Source organism: Hemiscyllium ocellatum, chromosome 47 (assembly GCF_020745735.1).
Source record: "Hemiscyllium ocellatum isolate sHemOce1 chromosome 47, sHemOce1.pat.X.cur, whole genome shotgun sequence".
NCBI lineage: Eukaryota > Metazoa > Chordata > Chondrichthyes > Orectolobiformes > Hemiscylliidae > Hemiscyllium > Hemiscyllium ocellatum.
In genome coordinates this window covers 3,142,344-3,163,332 of record NC_083447.1, presented here as the reverse complement: position 1 = coordinate 3,163,332, position 20,989 = coordinate 3,142,344, and the positions used below count along the sequence as shown (strand labels likewise).

The window sequence follows — 20,989 nt, the reverse complement described above, 5'->3', positions numbered from 1 at the left end:
GTCTTCTTTTCTGAGGAAGGATGCTCTTGCTCCTGAGGGAGTACAGTGAGGGTTTCCCAGGCTGATTCCAGGGATAATGGGACTGACGTAGGGGGAGAGATTGGCGGGGTTCGGATTGGTTTTGTTCAGATGAGTGAGGGGGAGGGATCTCATAGAGACTTACAAAAGTCTAACAGGATGAGGCAGGGTAGATGCAGGGAGGATGTTCCCGATGGTGGGTGTGTCCAAAACCAGGGGTCAGTCTGAGGATTTGGGGTGGACCATTTAGGATGGAGATGGGGAGCTATTTCTACACCCAGAGAGTGGGGTTCAATAGCATAGGGAGGAGCTGATGCTAAAACGTTGAATGTATTCAAGAGGCAGTTAGGTATAGCTCTCTGGGTGAATGGGGTCAAAGGTTATGGGGAGAAAGCAATGTTAGGCTATTGAGTTGAATGATCAGCCATGGCTATGATGAATGGCAGGGCAGGTTCAAAGGGCCGAATCGCCTCCTCCTGCTTCTATTTTCCATGTGTCTATGTTTCCATGTTTCTATGTAGGATTCACAGCAGGGAGTCATAGAATCATAGAGATGTACAGCACAGAAACAGACCCTTCGGTCCAACCTGTCCATGCCGACCAGATATCTCAACCCAATCTAGTCCCACCTGCCAGCACCCGGCCCATATCCCTCCAAACCCTTCCTATTCATATATCCATCCAGATGCCTCTTAAATGTTGCAATTGTACCAGCCTCCACCACATCCTCTGGCAGCTCATTCCATACACGTACCACCCTCTGTGTGAAAAAGTTGCCCCTGAGGTCTCTTTTATAGCTTTCCCCTCTCACCCTAAACCTATGTCCCCTAGTTCTGGACTCCCCGACCCCAGGGAAAAGACTTTGTCTATTTATCCTATCCATGCCCCTCATAATTTTGTAAACCTCTATAAGGTCACCCCTCAGCCTCCGACGCTCCAGGGAAAACAGCCCCAGCCTGTTCAGCCTCTCCCTGTAGCTCAAACCCTCCAACCCTGGCAACATCCTCGTAAATCTTTTCTGAACCCTTTCAAGTTTCACAACATCTTTCTGGTAGGAAGGAGACCAGAATTGCATGCAATATTCCAACAGTGCCCTAACCAATGTCCTGTACAGCCGCAACATGACCTCCCAACTCCTGTACTCAATACTCTGACCAATAAAAGAAAGCATACCAAACACCTTCTTCACTATCCTATCTACCTGCGACTCCACTTTCAAGGAGCTATGAACCTGCACTCCAAGGTCTCTTTGTTCAGCAATACTCCCTAGGACCTTTCCATTAAGTGTATAAGTCCTGCTAAGATTTGCTTTCCCAAAGTGCAGCACCTCGCATTTATCTGAATTAAACTTCACCTGCCACTTCTCAGCCCATTGGCCCATCTGGTCCAGATCCTGTTGTAATCTGAGGTCACCCTCTTCGCTGTCCACTACCCCTCCAATTTTGGGGTCATCAGTAAACTTTGTCCACATCACCCAGACGATGACACTGAGTGGGGAATCCCTGACTGTGGGGTGCATTTGGTGCCCTTTCTGTTTCACATTCTGTCAGTCCCATTTCTGAAATCGACCGAGTGGGTGGGGCTTCCGAATCCAAATCTCTGGCAATCCCATTCCACAGAGAAGTGTTCGGAGCACAGTATCAGGCCATTGGGCCCATTGGGAATCTGCTAACTCCTGGAAAGAGCTCTCCAATAAGTCCCCAGTCTCTCGCTGTCTCTCTGTGGCCTGTTAATCATTCCTCTTCCGGACCTTCCCCGGCTCCTTTCCCCACATTCCCTTCCAACACCCTCTCGGATCACAACAACTCAATGGGGGAAAAATATTTATCCTCATCTCCTCCTCAGTCTGTTACCGTCCCTCTGCTCACTGGGTTACCACCACTCCCTCTTTACTCACTCAAACCTCCCTCCCTCCCTCATTCTCTCTGGCATAAAGGGAACAAAGCAGGGTCTCACTGCATTGACCACACTCCCTTATCCCTGGGACCGTGCGAGTAAACGCCCCCTCCACGGTCTCCACATCCTTCCGAGCATCAGGGACCCGGAATTGGACTCAGGACCCCAGTCAATGACACAACCCTTCCCTGAGGCTTCCCGATGTTGTGCCCATGCTGTGGGTGACACTGGCATGGTTGGGTTTATTGTACCCTTTGCCCAGTGACCCTGGGAGGTCAGCAGTGACCTTCCTGATAATTGGACGGCACGCCACTTTACCAGAGACTGAGCAACAGCCATGTGGCACCAGGGATGGGGGGTACAGAGTTCTGGCCCTGTGACTCTTCAGTCCTGGTCAAAGTGAGGGGTTTGGAAAGGGCAGGTTCCCCACTTTGGAGGGACTATTGGACCATGGCATAGAGTTCCAATCATGCAGCAAGAGGTCATTTGGCCCATTGAGTCACCACCAATCCTCCATAGAGTATCCATCCAGATCCAATTCCACCTCCCCAGTCTATTCCCATGATCTGACATTTCCTATGGATGACCCACCTAACCTGCACATCCCTGGACACCATGGGCGATTTCGGACGGCCAATTCACCCGAACCTGCACATCCCCTGGACGGTGGGAGGAGTGTGAGAGTGTTTATGAGTCACAGTGCTCGCCTGATCCTGATCCTGATCCTGATCCCGATCCCAGTCTCAGGAAGGGTCCTGCCTTACCTCCACAATGCTCTTCAAATCCCGAACAAACGCCCGTTCGGTTTCGATGATCTCCTTCATCACCCTGTCCACGTGTGAGAGCTTTGCCAGTGGCTCCTTGGTTTGGGGAATGGGAGGAGGGGACCATGGGATACCACGGGGAACATCCATGGTCAGATTCCCACGCCTGGTGTTGCCCTCTCCCAAGGGAGCCTTGGTATGGCTGACCGGGGTCAGGTCCAAGCTGATGTCACAGCCGAGCGGAGGGGGGTAACTGAGGGCGCTGGTGGTGGGTACCAGGGTCCCGTTGCTGCCAAATGAGCTGTGGCCATCCTGGAGCGATGCCGAGGAAGCAGAGGAGCTGAGACTGACCGGGTGGTCACTATCCGAACAAACGGTGTTCACCGAGGTACAGCTTCCTGAGATGGGAGCGGCAGATACTCCATCCACCACAGCAGCCATCAGGCTCAGCGACGAGACCGAGCACGGTCTGGAGGCACCTGCCAGAAGGAAGAGGGCAGAGTTAGGAGCTACCTAAATGCAGAGAACGAGATATTCCATTCTCGCGGACAGTCAGATTTCCTCAGACAAAGTCATGTTTCATAACTCACACTCACACTCACATTCACCGAGACCCACACTCACACTCACACAGACTCATACTCACACGCAGGGACTCACACTCATACACACAGACTCACTCACACACATACACACAAACACAAATACACTCATGCAGAGACAAACACACACACAGACTCACGCTCAGAGATACACACAGACTCACACTCAGGGATACACATACACAGAGACTCACACACATAGACACAACTACAAACATATTCATGCAGATACACACATAGAGAGTCACAGAGACTCAAACTCATGGAGACACACACTTACACAGAGGCTCACACACACACACTCACACAGAGATTCACACACACACAGACACACACTCACACAGAGACTCACATTCATACAGAGACACACAGACAGACACGCACACAACATTCAAACACACTCACTCAGAGACTGTCTCACACACACACACACACACACACGCAGATGGATGCGCATACACACACTCACATAGAGACTCACACCGACACACACACACACACAGATACTCACACAAACACAAACTCACACTCACACAGACACACACACACAGAGACACACACACAGACACTCACACAGACACACACACACACAGGGACTCACACACACAGAGACTCACACACACACAGAGACACATACTCACACAGACACACACACACACACAGACTCACACAAACACAAACTCACACTCACACAGACACACACACACAGAGACTCACACACTCACACAGACACACACACACACAGGGACTCACACACACAGAGACTCACACACACACACAGACACATACTCACACAGAGACTCACACACACACAGAGACACACACTTATACAGAGACTCACACGCTCACAAACTCACACAAGGTGTTTATAAAGCAACATTTGCATTCCCTGGCCAATCCCACACATTCCCTACAACACATTCCCTATGACCCCAAAGGAGAATTTGATTAAAGTAAAAACAAGTGAATATTGCAGTAACTCAGCACATCTGGCAGCACCGCACGGTTACTCAGTGGTTAGCCTCAGGGACCCGGGGTTCAATTCCCTCCTCGGGCGCCTGTCTGTGTGAAGCTTGCATGTTCTCCCCATGTCTGTGTGGGTCCCTCCCACGGTCCAGAGATGCGCAGGTTAGGGTGGATGGGCCATAGGAAATTGTCCCATTGTGTGCAGGCTAGGGGAGGTTAGCCATGGGCAATGGAGCATTATAGGGTCTGGGTGAGATGCTCTTCGGAGGGTTAGCGGGGACTTGATAGGCTGAATGGCCTGCTTCCACACAGCACTGATTCTGGAGAGCAGCTGAGTTAAGATGGAAAATTTCATTATTGTAAAAAGACATTGGACTGAAAAGGTTAACTCTGTTTCCCTCCACACATGCTGCCCAACGTGCTGAGTTTCTCCAGTCATTCCGGGTTTTGTTTCAGATCTACAGCGTGGAAACAGGCCCTTCAGCCCAACTAGTCCACACCGACCCTCCAGAGAGTAACCCACTGAGACCCATTTCTCTCTGATGGGGTGGCATGGTGGCTCAGTGGTTAGCACTGCTGCCTCACAGCGCCAGGGACCTGGGTTCGATTCCAGCCTCGGGCTCCTGTTTGTGTGGAGTTTGCACATTCTCCCTGTGTCTGTGTAGGTTTCCTACGGGTGCTCCGGTTTCCTCCCACAGTCCATGGTGAATTGGCCATGCTAAACTGCCCATAGTGTTTGCTGCATTAGTCAGAGGGAAATGGGTCTGGGTGGGTTACTCTTCGGTGGGTCAGTGTGGACTTGTTGGGCCGAAGGGCCTGTTTCCACACTGCAGGGAATCGAATCTAATCACCTCCAGAATCCGCAGTTCCTTGTTTTATTCAGAAATTATCCACAGACTCCTTTTCGATCGAGTTAATCCATATCAGTTTGTTATCTCTCTCTCTGTCACATCTAGCATTCTGAAAACACCATCATAATAAAGGGATCCACCCCAAATCGAGTCCCTTGGATGGAGGAGAGGCCATTCAGTTCCTGAGCCTGCTCCACAGCGCAGTCCCAATGAGGCTGAGCTGCCCTGTCTTTATCTGGGGAAGGGTCACCGGACCCGAAAGAGTAACTCTGCTTTCTCTCCACAGATGCTGCCAGACCTGCGGAGCTTTTGCAGCAATTTCAGTTGCTATTCGGTGTTTATCTGTCTTTGTTATAAATTCCTGGATATCTGTGAAAGGGCCAAAGGAATCCATTGACCTCAGTCTTGATGTTTTTCACTGAAATGCTTCGCCTGAGCAAGAGCTTTCGGGTCAAAATTAGAGACAGATGTAGCAACAGCCTCAGATGTCTCTGTTATTTTAAGCATTTCAGTGAGATTTTTAAAAAGTGGGCAGACAATTCTGACATAAGGATTTAAAAGGATTTTGTTTTGCCTCCAAACTTTCTTTGATTGGGAGTTAAACACATGTCTCACACCAGGTTTCCAGTTCAGAACCAGGGCATTCAGCCCATCTGAGCACTGCTGTGTGTGTACCTCAAATCAGGCTCAAACCACAGTCTCCCATCTCCTCCTGTCAGTCCATCCCTCTCCCCTCTCCCCGCTCCTCTCTCCCCTCTCCCCGCTCCTCTCTCCCGTCCCCCTGAAAGGCCTCAGGTTCTGCTGGGAATGAAATGTGACTCACTCCGACATGTAACGTGCGGCGAGGCTGTGATATTCGGGGACAGATTCTGACAACACGGGTGTGATTCCCCTCAGTGAGTAAGACAGCTCGCTCCGATAGTATCAGCGACCACCGGGCCGTCAGCAACATCGAGGGGCTCCGAGGGCAATCGCAAAGGTGACCTCCTCACAAAATAACGGGGTGCGGGGAGTGCAGACATCTTCACAGGGGTCGGTGCTGAGATACCGTATCCCAGATCGAGGGGCGACAGTCACAAAATGAGGGGTGTCCCATTTAAGACAGAGGTGAGGAAGAATTCCTTGAATTTGGAATTCTCCTGCCCGGAGGGGAATCACTGAATTGTTTGGAGGCTGGGGTAGGTTTGCCAGGTGGGTCGGGGTCATGAGGGATCAGAGAGGAAAATGGAGTTGAGATGGCGATTGGATCAGGTCTTGTTGGACAATAGGGAGAGAATAGCCCATCTCGTGTGTCCGAACCCCCTCACCACCTGGGAATTGTCTCCCTGGCTGGAGTGTCATCTCCGGGACTTCTCTCAGTTCTGTCCAGCCGGATGGATATGAAACCCAGGGAGGGCTACAATCAGGATTGTCTCCTGGTCAGTGTTCACAAGGAGCCAGTGCTGAAAGTGAAGGAGTAACCGAGGCTGAGAGATTCAGTCTCTTCCGAAAAACTGAGCAGGCTGTGGTTCCATTCTCTATAGAGACCGAGGGAGTGAGCTGATAGATCGTCCCCTTGACATTCAATGGTGTTACCATCACTGAATCCTCCCACTACCAACATCCTGGGGGTTATCATTGACCAGAAACTCAACTGGACTCACCACATAAACACAGTGGCTACAAGAGCAGGTCAGAGGCTGGGAATCCTGCAGCGAGTAACTCCCCTCCTGACCCCCCAAAGCCTGTCCACCATCTCCAAGGCACAAGTCAGGAGTGTGAGGGAATACTCCCCACTTGCCCTGGATGGGGGCAGCTCCAACAACACTCAAGAAGTCCAACACCATCCAGTATAAAGCAGCCCCCACTTGACTGGCCCCACATCCCCAAACACCCCCTCCCCCCCCCCCACCGATGCTCAGTAACAGCAGTGTGTACCATCTACAAGATGCCCTGCAGAAACTCATCACAGATCCTCAGGCAGCACCTTCCAAACCCACGACCACTTCCATCTAGAAGGACAAGGGACAGCAGATACATGGGAACACCACCCCCTGCAAGTTCCCCTCCAAGCCCCTCACCAACCTGACTTGGAGATATATCGCTGTTCCTTCAGTGTGGCTGGGTCAGATTCCTGGAATTCCCTCCCTAAGGGCATTGTGGGTCAACCCACAGCACATGGACTGCAGCGGGTCAAGAAGGCAGCTCATCCCCACCTTCTCAACGGGCAACTAGGGACGGGTAATAAATGCTAGGCCCAGCCAGTGACACCCACATCCACGAGGGAATATATCAGAAAAGTCTTCAGCAGCTCTGAAAGGGTTAACGATATCCTGTTAGCCAGCGTGTGCCCAGTGTTACCACCCAGTCAGACCATGAAAGGCCTGGTTCTCAGGCTGTACAATACGCCTGTGGACTGCACACCTCACTGGGGCAGTGATGTGAGAGTGGATCCACTGCAGGCCAGATACTGGAATCACTGTGGCCCCTATCAGAACAGCAGAGTGAGGGCCACAGGCTCTGGGAATGTGTCCATCCTCCCTGCCCCTCGGGGTGAGGTAGGGTGAGGTTCACAATCTCCTGGAGTTACCTGATGCCGGATTCCTTCAGGCCAGAGCCCCACACACAGTGAAGGGGCTGAAGCTAAGCGTGAAACACACGACGTTCCTGCTGCCTCCCACTGTCACCCTATCCATCACCGAGACAGGACACAGCCTTGAGGCAGGGCCCACTCTGCCTGAGCTCCCAGTCAGGTGACCGTCACTGCTCTGAGTGTAGACCGCAACGGTGCGGACCTCTCCCCACACTGCGTCCGACCTCTATTCCCTGTACAGACCAGGGGCGTGGTCCGAAATGGAGTTCCGGCCTTTACCGCCTGATGGTGAATCTCTCCGGACAGGGGTCTGAGTCACACCCTACCGTCCGCAACCCTCACACACATTCACCCGCTTTCAACGCTACGTCTCCCAGCACTGACACCACCAACACCACCGTCCCAACAATCCCACCGCACACCAACACCACCGTAACCCCCCCCACGCCAACACCACACACACAAACCAATTCCAACCTCCCCCCCTCCAGCTGACCAACATTCCACAGCACTGCCTGTCTCATCATATCAGGGTCAGAGGGAGCCCGAAGGACAGAAAGATCACACAAACTGAAAGGTGAGAAATCACTGACCCTCTGACAGTGCAGCACTCCCTCAGCACTGACCCTGTGACAGTGCCTACTCCTTCAGCACTGACCCTCCGACAGTGCCTACTCCTTCAGCACTGACCCTCCGACAGTGCAGCAGTCCCTCAGCACTGACCCTCCGACAGTGCCCATTCCCTCAGCACTGACCCTCCGACAGTGCCCACTCCCTCAGCACTGACCCTCTGACAGTGCCCATTCCCTCAGCACTGACCCTCCGACAGTGCCCATTCCCTCAGCACTGACCCACCGACAGTGCCCATTCCCTCAGCACTGACCCTCCGACTGCGCAGTGCTCCCTCAGCACTGGCCCTCAAACAGTGCCCACTCCCTCAGCACTAACCCTCCGACAGTGCCCACTCCCTCAGTACTGACCCTCCGACTGTACAGCGCTCCCTCAGTACTGACCCTCGACAGTGCAGCACTCCCTCAGTACTGACCCTCTGACAGTGCGGCGGTCCCTCAGCACTGACTCTCCGACAGTGCCGCACTCCCTCAGCACTGACCCTCCGACAGTGCGGCACTCCCTCAGCACTGACCCTCCGACAGTACGACACTCCCTCAGCACTGACCCTCCGACAGTGCGGTGCTCCCTCAGCACAGATCCTCCGACAGTGCGGCACTCCCTCAGCACTGACCTTCCGACAGTGCGGCGCTCCCTCAGCACTGACCCTCTGATAGTGCAGCACTCCCTCAGCACTGACCCTCCGACGGTGCGGCCCTCCCTCAGCACTGACCCTCCGACAGTGCCCACTCCCTCAGCACTGACCCTCCGACAGTGCCCACTCCCTCAGCACAGATCCTCCGACAGTGCAGCGCTCCCTCAGCACTGACCCTCCGACAGTGCGGCGCTCCCTCAGCACTGACCCTCTGATAGTGCAGCACTCCCTCAGCACTGACCCTCCGACAGTGCCCACTCCCTCAGCACTGACCCTCCGACAGTGCGGCTCTCCCTCAGCACTGACCCTCCGACAGTGCCCCCTCTCCCTCAGCACTGACCCTCCGACAGTGCGGCACTCCCTCAGAATTGAGAGGAATCTGATCATCTGCTGAGGTGCGTGGAGTGGGCCCTGAACCCACGACCTCCTGGATGAGGGTGAGTGTGCAACTGTATGAGCTGGAGCTGAGACGCTGTGAATTTGCACATCTCAGAGAGAGAGAAACCAGAAATAAAGCTGCCAAATCGAACCTGCACCTTGTAACAAACAGGCAATGAACCAAACACAAAGAAATGTTCAATTTTCACCCAAAAAAAAGCCTTTCTAGCAAAAAGAAATGCTACTTTCTGGGCAGTTGTATACAAGTGGCAATTGGACTCCACTGGATTACACCTTAAAATACATCTGCTGTGCTGGTTTTAAGAACTCTGATTAATCGTGATTGTGAAATGTCTGCTGGCTTGTTCAGCCTGAAGGCTGGATTGGAGTTACCAGCCGTTAATGAGGGAGACAAAAAAAAAACACAACATTGCAGAACTGCACTGAGCTCTGACTTCCTGAGAGAAACCTCAAACCTGAGACCCAGAGTTGTGTAACAACCCAATGCCTCCTTCACCAGTCAAACTGCAGCACCCCCCTCTCAGTCTCGCCTCAGAAGCCCAGTCCTGCTGAGAGACAGCAGAGATGTTCGAGGTGATTTACCTTCGTCCTCTCTCACTGGGCTGGCCCCGATCAAAACTGGGCCATTTCTGTGAATTTTCACAACAAGAGGTTGCTCCACGGAGACAGACAGATCGAGAGAACAGAGTGCACGGGCACCTGCAAACTCCCACAATACCTTCCTGTTTGCTCGCGCTGGATCATTTTAGTTTGCAGCGATGACAGAGAGAGTGGTTCAGCAAAGAGAGAGATTCACACACGACAGAGAGACAGAGAGAGAGAGAGAGAGAGAGAGGAAAATACTCTGTTGCCAGGCAACGAGATGAGAGAGATTTGCTCACATCGAGGATGGAATATGTCCTGTTTTTTGGCACTTAGTGACAAATATTTTAAGTGTCAGCAAATTACAAGCTGCTTATTAGTTCCTGGGGTGTGGGTGTCACTGGGTCAGGCCACCATTGGCCCAGTCTGACTGCCCTTTGATCACGGGGTTTGTAATGTTATTTCAGAAGGTGTTCAGGTGTCACCCACATCTGTGGGTCTGCAGTCACATAGACTTATAGAGATGTACAGCACAGAAAAAGACCCTTCGGTCCAACCCATCTATGCTGACCACATATCCCAACCCAATCTAGTCCCTACTGCCAGCACCCGGCCCATATCCCTCCAAACCCTTCCTATTCATATACCCATCCAGATGCCTTTTAAATGTTGCGATTGTACCAGCCTCCACCACTTCCTCTGGCAGCTCATTCCATACACGTACCACCCTCTGTGTGAAAAAGTTGCCCCTTAGGTCTCTTTTATATCTTTCCCCTCTCACCCTAAACCTATGCCCTCTAGTTCTGGACCCCCCCACCCCAGGGAAAAGACCTTGTCTGTTTACCCTATCTATGCCCCTCATGATTTTATAAACCACCATGAGGTCACCCCTCAGCCTCCAACGCTCCAGGGAAAACAGCCCCAGCCTGTTCAGCCTCTCCCTGTAGCTCACACCCTCCAACCCTGGTGCCTGAAGTGAGAGCACTCCCTCATTTTGAACAAAGTTCCCCTTTTCTGAGATCTTTACCTGCTCTTTGTAAAATCCTGAGTTTCCTTCACCCCTCTCCAGAGAAACATCCTCTCACTGATTGAACAGAATTGTCCTCCACATGGTGGTCCTCCACACTTTCCACATTCCTGAAGAAGGGCTTATGCCCGAAACGTCGAATCTCCTGCTCCTTGGATGCTGCCTGACCTGCTGCGCTTTTCCAGCAACACATTTTCAGCTCCACATGGTGGTACCTGAATTCACTTTGCGCTCATCCCCGTGCTCTCGGACATTGGGTTAACACACTCCCTCTCTCTGTCTCTCTCTCATTCTCTGTCTCTCTTTCTTTCACATTCCCTCTATTCCTCCATCCCAAACTCAGCCACCGTGAGGAGCGGCAAAGAACGAGCCTGCATTTGTATAGTGCCTTTTGCGACCTGTGAATGTCCCAGTCCATGTTGCCAGCCTGTGAAGTGTGTGGTTGTTGATGTGGTGTGGGAAATATCCGAGCAGTTTTCCTGTTGACACGGCATGGGGCTGTTTGCTCACGGAGAGAGTTTCTGTTCCTCTTTGATTCCCAAAGAGCCAAACCTCGGAAACTACGGACACTCCTGATCCGAACGCTCCGTTTGTCCCAGGGCTGTTTCTGGGAGAGTGGCTCCTGAAGATGGCCTGTTGTCATGGTAACTTCACTGGCCTAGCAACCAGCAACCTTCCTCCCAGAGCTCAGACCCAGGATCAAACCCCACCACGGGAAATGGTTATACGTAAATTCAGGGAAGAGCTGCCCTAATGGCTACCCTCAATGTGAGAGCATTGCTGTAACACTCCAGCCCAGAGTCACTCATGTCCCTTAGGGAGGGGAATCCACTCTCCCTCCCCTGCTCAGGCCTACATGTGACTTCAGGCCCACTGCCACGTGGCTGCTTTTTAACCACTTTCTGAAAGGGCCCTGACGAGACACTCAGGTCCAGGGGCAACTAGGGAGGGGCAGTAAGTGCTGCTTGAGTCAGTGATGTCACATCACACGTACAAATCTTTTAAAAGGCCACATTCTGCTTATTCCCTTCCATCGTCAAACCATCACCCGGTCAGTGTAAGCTGCATGGCCATTGGTGGAACGGTTACCTGGGAGATCGTGGCGGAAGGAACAGACTGGGTCGCTTTGAGGGTGGGGGTGGGGATAGGTGAGAGACTGGGGGGTTCTGATTGGGGGTGGGGAGAGGATGAGGAGGGTTCTGGGTGGGGGTAGGGGAGAGGATGAGGGTTATGGGTGGGGGGGAGGACGGGGGGCACTGGATGGGGGTTGGGAGTGAGGATGGGGGGCTCTGGGTAGGGGTGGGGGTGAGGACATGGAGGCTCTTGGTGGGGGGTGGGAGTGAGGATGGGGGCTCCGGGTGGGGGGGTGGGCTGAGGACAGGGGTCTCTGGGTAGGGGTGGGGGTGAGGATGGGGGTGGGGCTCTGGGTGGAGGGTGGGGAGAGGATGGGGGTGGGGCTCTGGGTGGAGGGTGGGGGAGAGGATGGGGGTGGGGGAGAGAATGGGGTGGGGCTCTGGGTGGGGGTGAGGTCAGGGGTGGGGCGAGGACAGGGGTGGGGCTCTGGGTAGAAGGTTGGGGAGAGGATGGGGGTGGGGAGAGAATGGGGTGGGGCTCTGGGTGGGGGTGAGGATGGGGGTGGGGCTCTGGGTCAGGGTGAGGTCGGGGTGGGGCTCTGGGTGGGGGTGAGGACAGGGATAGGGCTCCGGGTGGAGGGTGGGGAAGAGGGATTCAATAAGATCACTGGGAATCTGATGGTAGTCCCTATTCCACTTTCCTGTCTGACCCCCATCACCCTCGGCTCCCTCATTGATCAGAAACCTGTCTCACATCATCCTCCCCAGCGCCTGGGAAGGGGAATTCCAAACTCCGAAACATTTAGTAAATGTCATCTTTACCATGAATCTCACTCTCATTCCCTCGCTCACCTTTCTCACTCTCTATTTCTCTCTCTCATTCTATCTCTCGCTCTCGCACCGTCTTTCCCCCCTCTGTGTCTTTCACTCACTCAGTCTCTCTCTCTCTCACATGCTCTCTCTCTCTCTGTCTCTTACTCTCTCTCACACACACACTCTGTTTCTCTCTCACACTCTCTCTCTCTCTCTCTCTCCCTCCATCTCTTTCTCTCTCTCTCTCTCTGGCTCTGTCTCTCGCTCTCTCTCTCCCTCTGTCTCTTTTGCTTTGGCTCTCTCTAACACTCTCTCTCTCTCTCTCTCTCTCTCTCTCAGGCACTGTCTCTCGATCTCTCTCTCTCTCTCATTCTATCTCTCGCTCTTGCACTGTTTTCCCTCTCTCTCTGTCTCTCTCTGACATGCTCTCTCTCTCTCTGTCTCTTACTCTCTCTCTCACACACACTCTGTTTCTCTCTCTCTCTCTCTCTCTCTCTTGCACTGTCACTGCTTCTGTCTCTCTCTGTCTGTCTCTGTCTCTCACTCGAAGTCCTGTCTTTAGTGAATGCCTGAAGCGGTTTATTGGAATCGACTGAAATCACTCCCACTGCTCCCTCACCATTTGATCTGCAACATTTTCTTCCAACCAATTAATCTGCACCGTTTCATTTGCTGGATTTATTTGATTGCCAGCCTGATCTCTGTTATCTCCTTTTTCTCTCTGTATTTTCCATACCGACAGATTTAGAAGCTGCTAAATTATTTCTTAATCTCTCCGTCACATCCTGCTCTGAGTCTGTCAGTGAAGAGAGTCAGTAACCCATTTCCCTCGCTAGGTCTGTGACCGTTTATTGAAGGAAGCTTCCACTGGAACCTGGGAGTTTGGGACAGGAGGAGGCCATTCAGCACTGTCAGTCTGCTACCCCATTCAATCAGGTCAAGGCTGATCATGTCCCATTCCCCACTCAGCTCCAGGAGATCCCTACAGGAGTCCCTCAGGGGAGTGTCCTGGGCCCAACCACCTTCAGCTGCTTCATCAATGTCCTTCCCTCCATCAGAAGGTCAGAAATGGGGATATTTGCTGATGACTGCACAGTGTTCAGCACCGTTAGTGACTCCTCAGATACTGAAACAGTCCGTGTTCAAATGCAGCAAGATCTGGACAATATCCAGGCTTGGGCTGACAAGTGGCAAGTAACATTCACGCCGCACAAATGTCAGACAATGACCATCACCAATAAGAGACACTCTAACCACCACCCCTTGACATTCAATGGTGTTACCATCACTGAATCCCTCACTACCAACATCCTGGGGGTTATCATTGATGAGAAACTCAACTGGACTCACCACATAAACACAGTGGCTACAAGGGCAGGTCAGAGGCTGGGAATCCTGCAGCGAGTAACTCCCCTCCTGATCCCCCAAAGCCTGTCCCACCATCTCCAAGGCACAAGTCAGGAGGGTGATGGAATACTCCCCACTTGCCCTGGATGGGGGCAGCTCCAACAACACTCAAGAAGCTCAACACCATCCAGGGACAAAGCAGCCCCCGCTTGATTGGCCCCACATCCACAAACACCCACTCCCTCCCCCACCCACGCTCAGTAACAGCAGTGTGTACCATCTACAAGATGCACTGCAGAAACTCACCAAAGATCCTCAGGCAGCACCTTCCAAACCCACAAACACTCCCATCTAGAAGGACAAGGGGCAGCAGATACACGGGAACACCACCCCCTGCAAGTTCCCCTCCAAGCCCCTCACCATCCTGACTTGGAAATATATCGCTGTTCCTTCAGTGTCGCTGGGTCAGAATCCTGGAATTCCCTCCCTAAGGGCATTGTGGGTCAACCCACAGCACATGGACTGCAGCGGGTCAAGAAAACAATTCACCCCCACCTTCTCAAGGGGCAATTAGGGACAGGAGAATAAAGTCAGGGCCCAGCCAGAAATAGCCGTGTCCCATGTACAAATTTTTAAAGAAAAGATTTAAAATGGACATGAAGGACAACTTTTTCCCACAGAGGGTGGTACGTGTATGGAATGAGCTGCCAGAGGAAGTGGTGGAGGCTGGTACAATTACAACATTTAAAAGGCATCTGGATGGGTATATGAATAGGAAGGGTTTGGAGACATATGGGCCAAATGTTGGCAAACAAGACTAGATTGGTTTGGGATACCTGGTCAGTGCTGTACATCTAACTGGCTCTATGACTCTAATTGTTTGTGGGAGTTAGCTGTGCATAAACTGGCCATACATTTCCCAGATTGCATCAGTCACTAACATCAAAGCACCCATGTCATTGGCTGTGATGTGTTTTGGGATGTTTGCAGTCATGAGAGGTGCTAGAGAAATGCAGATTCTTTAGTGTCTCTGTCCCCTGGAACTCAGGCTGATGAATGAGCCAAGGGATGGGGCGGCTTGACCACAGACTGGGAAACTCTCTGAGCTGGACCGGGATACTTCAGGCCTGGATTCCGGGAAAGCTTTGCTTTCTGTCTGGCCCCTGTCCAAGCCTCTGTCTGCCAACCTTCCAACTGGAAGGTGGTGGGAATCACCCAAATAAAAGGCGCGTTGTGGAGGAGAGGCCTTCGTACAAACAAACCTGCAGCCCGTCTGAGTGAGCGGTGAGACACTGGGGAACTGTAACCAGCCTGAAGTGTGGGTGGGAGGCAGCATTCAGGTGCTCAGTAACATCCCCAACAAGATTGTAAAACAGAGACTCATTCACTGCTGCACACAACGGACTCGGCTTTAAACCAGCAGATGCCCAGTCACTCAGGGCACGGTTGGGTAGCCAATTCCTCCCATATTTATACCTGAACGTCCCATCGAATTGTCTCCTAACATTCCCTCACCCCGACATCCTCCCCTGTCAGTCAGGCTTCAACAAACAAAGGTCAGAAATTCGCAAAAATATGTCCCATTTCTAATCCTTCCCCCACCCTACTTGTGCCTTGGAGATGGTGGACAGGCTTTGGGGAGTCAGGAGGGGGGAGTTACTCGCTGCAGGATTCCCAGCCTCTCACCTGCCCTTGTCGTCACTGAGCCTCACCAGTCGTTTCGGACTCAGATGAGGACAAACGTCTTCACGCGGAGAGTGGGGAGTCTGTGAAATTCCCTGCCACGGGAAGTCAAAACATTGAATGTTTTCTTAAAGGGTTTGGGGAGAAAGTGGGAACAGGCGACTGAGTTGGATGTCTACAGGAATAGGGCCAGAAGACTGGAGGATAAGCAAATATTGTTCCCTTGTTCAAGAAGGGGAGTAGAGACAACCCTGGTAATTATAGACCAGTCAGCCTTACTTTGGTTGTAGGTAAAGTGTTAGAAAAGATTATACCAGAGAGGATTTATAATCATCTAGAGAGGAATAAGTTGATTAGGGATAGTCAACACGGTTTTCTGAAGGGCAGGTCATGCCTCACAAACCTTATTGAGTTCTTTAGATAATGACCAAACAGGTGGATGTGGGTAAAGCAGTTGATGTGGTGTATGTGGATCTCTGTAAGGTGTTTGATAAGGTTCCACACAGTAAGCTATTGTACAAAGTACGGAGACATGGGATTGAGGGTGATTTAGCGGTTTGGATCAGAAATTGGTGAGCTGTAAGAAGACAGAGGGTGGTGGTTGATGGGAAATGTTCATCCTGGAGTTCTAGTATACTAGTGGTGTACTGCAAGGATCTGTTTTGGGTCCACTGCTGGTTGTCACTTTTATAAATGCACGAGGGTGTAGAAGGATGGGTTAGTAAATATAAATATGCGGGTGACACTAAGGTCGGGAGAGTTGTGGATAGTGCAGAAGGATGTTGCAGGTTACAGAGGGACATAGATAAGCTGCAGAGCTGGGCTGAGAGGTGGCAGATGGAGTTTAACGAGGAAAACTGTGAGGTGATTCACTTTAGGAGGAGTAACAGGAATACAGAGTACTGGGTGAATGGTAAGATTCTTGGTCGTGTAGGTGAGCAGAGGGATCTCGGTGTCCAAGTACATAGATCCTCGAAAGCTGCCGCCCAGGTTGATAGGGTTGTTAAGAAGGCATCACAGTGTGTTGGCTTTTATTGGTCGAGGGATTGAATTTCAGAGCCATGAGGTCATGCTGCAGCTGTACAAAACTCTGGTGCGGCCGCACTTGGAGTATTGCGTGCAGTTCTGGTCACCGCATTATAGGAAGCATGTGGAAGCTTTGGAAAGGGTTCAGAGGGGATTTACCAGGGTGCTGTCTGGTATGGAGGGAAAGTCTTACGAGGAAAGGCTGAGGGATTTGAGGCTGTTTTCATTAGAGAGAAAAAGGTTGAGAGGTGAATTCATTGAGACATATAAGATAATCTGAGGGTTAGATAGGGTGGACAGTGAGAATCTTTTTCCTTGGATGGTGATGACTAGCACGAGGGGGGGCCATAGCTCTAAATTGAGGAGTGATAGGTATAGGACCGATGTCAGAGGTAGTTTCTTTACTCAGGGAGTAGCAGGGGTGTGGAACACACTGCCCACAACAGGGGTAGACTCGCCAACTTTAAGGGCATTTAAATGGTCACTGGATAAACATATGGACGAGGATGGAATAATGTAGGTTAGATGGGATTCAGATCAGTTCCTCAGGTCGGCACAACAGCGAGGGCCGAAGGGCCTGTACTGTACTGTAATGTCCTATGTTCTGTCAGCCACCATCGTACAGAATGGAGGAGCAGCCCCAAAGGGCCGAATGGCCTTCTCCTGCTCCTATGCTTCTGTTTCTCTATGTTTTCTGGGCTGGCCCATCACCGTTTGGCTGTGTTCACTCTGGGATAGTCTCAGGTTAAAGCTGGAAGGTTCACACCTTGGAGCAAGGCCCAGTGGTGTTATCACTGGCGGGGGGGCTCTTAATCCAAAGACCCAGGTCATGCTCTGGGGAACTGGGTTCAAATCCCGCCAGGGCCGACAGTGGAATTTGAATTCAATAAAACAAAACCTGGAATTACGAGTCTAATGATGACCATGAATCCATCATCAATGGTCAGGAAAATCCCATCTGCATCATTAATGCCCTTCAGGGAAGGAAACTGCCATCCTTACCTGGTCTGGCCTACACGTGACTCCTGTCCCACAGCAATGTGGTTGACTCTTAACTGCCCTTGGGCAATTAGGTTTGGATCTAACCAGTGACCCCCACATCTCATGAAGGAATTTAAAAAAAGCACGTTACTGTGGAGACACACGTAGGCCAGGCCAGGTAAGGATTGGAGATTTCCTTCCATCTGCGAACCAGATGTGTGACTTTCCCAATGATGGTTTCAGAGTCAGCATTAAACTTTAGTTCCAGATTTTTATTCAATTCAAATTCCACCATCTGCCGTGGCAGGATTTGAACCTGGGTCACACAATCCAGCAACAATACAACTCAGTCATCACCTCCCCTTGTTTGGAAAGGGTTAATCCTGTTATTTCGGTTTCTGGCAATTTTCCAACTAATATATGGAACGCGATCATGACAATCAGAGGGACGAGTGTGGGTGGCGGTGTATCAGTGACAGTACAGACTTGATGGGCCAAAGGGTCTGTTCTGTATAGTTTGACTCTGAGATGGAAAGAGCCAGTGTCATCTCTGACAGAGAGAGAGGATGAGAAATTCCATTCCATTTGTTTCTGTCAGAGTTCCTCTTTAACAAATGAAACGCATTCTATTGACGGGGGGTGGTTCAGATTTTGTTAATTCTGACAGGAACGGTCAGAGTTAGCAACTGCTCGAACGCAGCCATGAGATAAGCGCACAGTGACTGAGGGCTAATCTCCTGAGTTGGATTAAAGGCACTGACAGATGGTTGGCACTGTGCCAAGGAGAATCCCAACGTTCTGGGATTGATTCCTGACCTTTGCTGAGTTGGCAGATTGTCGGCGCAGGGAGGAACTCGAGAATAAGGATGTCGTATTTGTCCATTTCCAATTGGCTCAGGGAGGTGGGGAACATTCCAAACTTATCCCATCAGCCTGCACATGCTCCGTATCCCTCCATCCTCAGCCTGGTCATGTGTCTTCATCTTAAACAATCAATCTGTCCCTGCCAGTTTCTGTCTTCACTCATGTAGATCCATGTATAGTTCACATGTTTACAGACATGCATTCACACACGTGTGCATGTCTCTAATGTGCTCTGACACACAGCTCCATGGCTGCATGTTTGCTCATGTGTGGCTGTGCCATAACATGAACACGTCGTGTCTGTCCGTATTCACAGGCGGTTACAGGTGTGTGTGTGTGTGTGTATCTATACTGAGCAAGTATCTGTACATGTGTATTCATTCACGTGCGCATGAGTGTGTGTGTGTGTGGGGGGGTGAGTGTGTGTGGGTGTGGGGGGGAGTGTGTGTGTGTGTGTGTGGGTGTGTGTGGGTATGTGTGTAAGGGGGGAGTGTGTGTGGGTGGTATGTGTGTGTGGGGGAGTGTGTGTGGGGCGGTGTAAGGGGGGAGTGTGTGTGGGTGTGTGTGTATGGGGGAGTATGTATGGGTGTGTGTGCATGGGGGGGGAGTGTGTGGGGTGTGTGTGTGGGGGGGAGTGTGTGTGGGGGGGAGTGTCTGTGTGTGGGGGGAAGGGGAGTGTGTGTGTGTGGGGGGAAGGTGTGTGTGTGTGAGTGTGTGGGGGGAGAGTGTGTGTGGGGGGGAGTGTGTGTATGGGTGTGTGTGTGTACAGGAGGGGAGAGTGGGGGGAGTGTGTGTATGGGGGGGAGTGTGTGTGTGTGTGTGTATGTATGTGGGGGGGGAGTGTGTAAGGGAGGAGTGTGTTGGGGGTGTGTGTGTGGGTGGAGGGTGTGGGAGAGAGTGTGTTGTGGGGAGTGTGTGCGTGTGTGTGAGAGTGTGCGTGGGGGTGTGTGTGTGTGGGGGGGTGGGTGGGTGTGGGGGGAAGGTGTGGGAGTGTGCGTATGGGGACGTGTGTGTATATGGGGGTGAGTGTGTGTGTGTGTGTGTGAGAGAGAGAGTGTGTGTGGGTGTGTGTGTGTGTGGGGGGGCGTGGGGGGAATGGAAACGTTGCAATGTGGATTGGAAGCTTATGTTTGAGTGGTCTGGTTCCCCAGCCGGCCTGGGGCCCTGCAGTGCACTAGCTCCAAGGCAAACACCATCTCCCTGGCAATACACTCATCCCTTGAACATCCAGATAACAACGATACTGACATCAGGCTCCTGCTCATTGATTACAGCTGCATCGGAGGGTCAGTGTGGAGGGAGTGGGCACTGTCGGAGGGTCAGTGCTGAGGGAGTGGGCACTGTCGGAGGGTCAGTGCTGAGGGAGTGGGCGCTGTCGGAGGGTCAGTGCTGAGGGAGCGCCGCACTGTCGGAGGGTCAGTGCTGAGGGAGTGGGCACTGTCGGAGGGTCAGTGCTGAGGGAGTGGGCACTGTCGGAGGGTCAGTGCTGAGGGTGAAAGCTGGAGGGTAGACAGTGCAGTTCCTGTGCCCCTGTTATTGCCTGGTTGTGCTGAATGATCCAGGAAAGTGGGCTGTGCGTACAGTGAGTTCACGGGGATCGTTGCTAACGTTCAAAAGGTTGGAAATAAACCTGACAAAGAAATGGAAAGAACCCAGGTTCCCTGGAACTGTGGAACTGCGATCAGGATCTCAATCCATCTGCAAGTTTCGAACAGTTGCTGTTCCGAATCGAGGTTAATGGTTTCAGTGCAAGCCGTGGCTCCCAGCGAAGGAATATGCAAACAGAATCCCAGATCCCACATGGTTAGCCATCAGCTGGAGCAGTGAGTGCTTTGAGAAGTGTTTCGTGTGAGAAATACAGAGTGAACGAGGGGCGAGGGTGCGGGGTCTGTTGAAGTAGGTGAGGTACGGAGAGTGGGGAAAAGGCTACGAGGTGTGGGAGCTGGGGAAGGAGTCATCCTCTGGGATTTCCAAAGACCATCCCCTTTGTTGTCCATCACAGGGAGACTCTTCCCCCAGCACAGAGGCAGCACTCTGTACGGAGAGACACTGTCCACCAATCAAGCTCCTGTCCCTGCGATCCTACCCTCCCCACCTCACTCACTCTGCAACTCGTCTGCAATTGCCCCCCTTTCCAAATTTGGGAAGTATTCCTGATTCTGCAGGACCTGTGCAATCACAACCCTCCTTTCATACCGCCTCCACCAAAAAACTCCCATCAGCTTCCTCTCGGATTCTTTCCAATCAGTTCCAATCCATGC

General features: G+C 52.0%; 1 protein-coding gene across 1 annotated transcript in view; it reads right to left on the bottom strand.

Annotated features, from left to right (window-relative positions):
- plekhg2 (pleckstrin homology domain containing, family G (with RhoGef domain) member 2) overlaps window positions 1-20,989 on the bottom strand; it is a 132,494-nt gene that overhangs the window by 86,822 nt on the left and 24,683 nt on the right. The window contains exon 2 of the mRNA XM_060856007.1: window positions 2,679-3,157. Coding sequence (XP_060711990.1) covers window positions 2,679-3,119 — 441 coding nt within the window. The 5' untranslated portion in view covers window positions 3,120-3,157. The remainder of the gene's footprint in view (window positions 1-2,678; window positions 3,158-20,989) is intronic.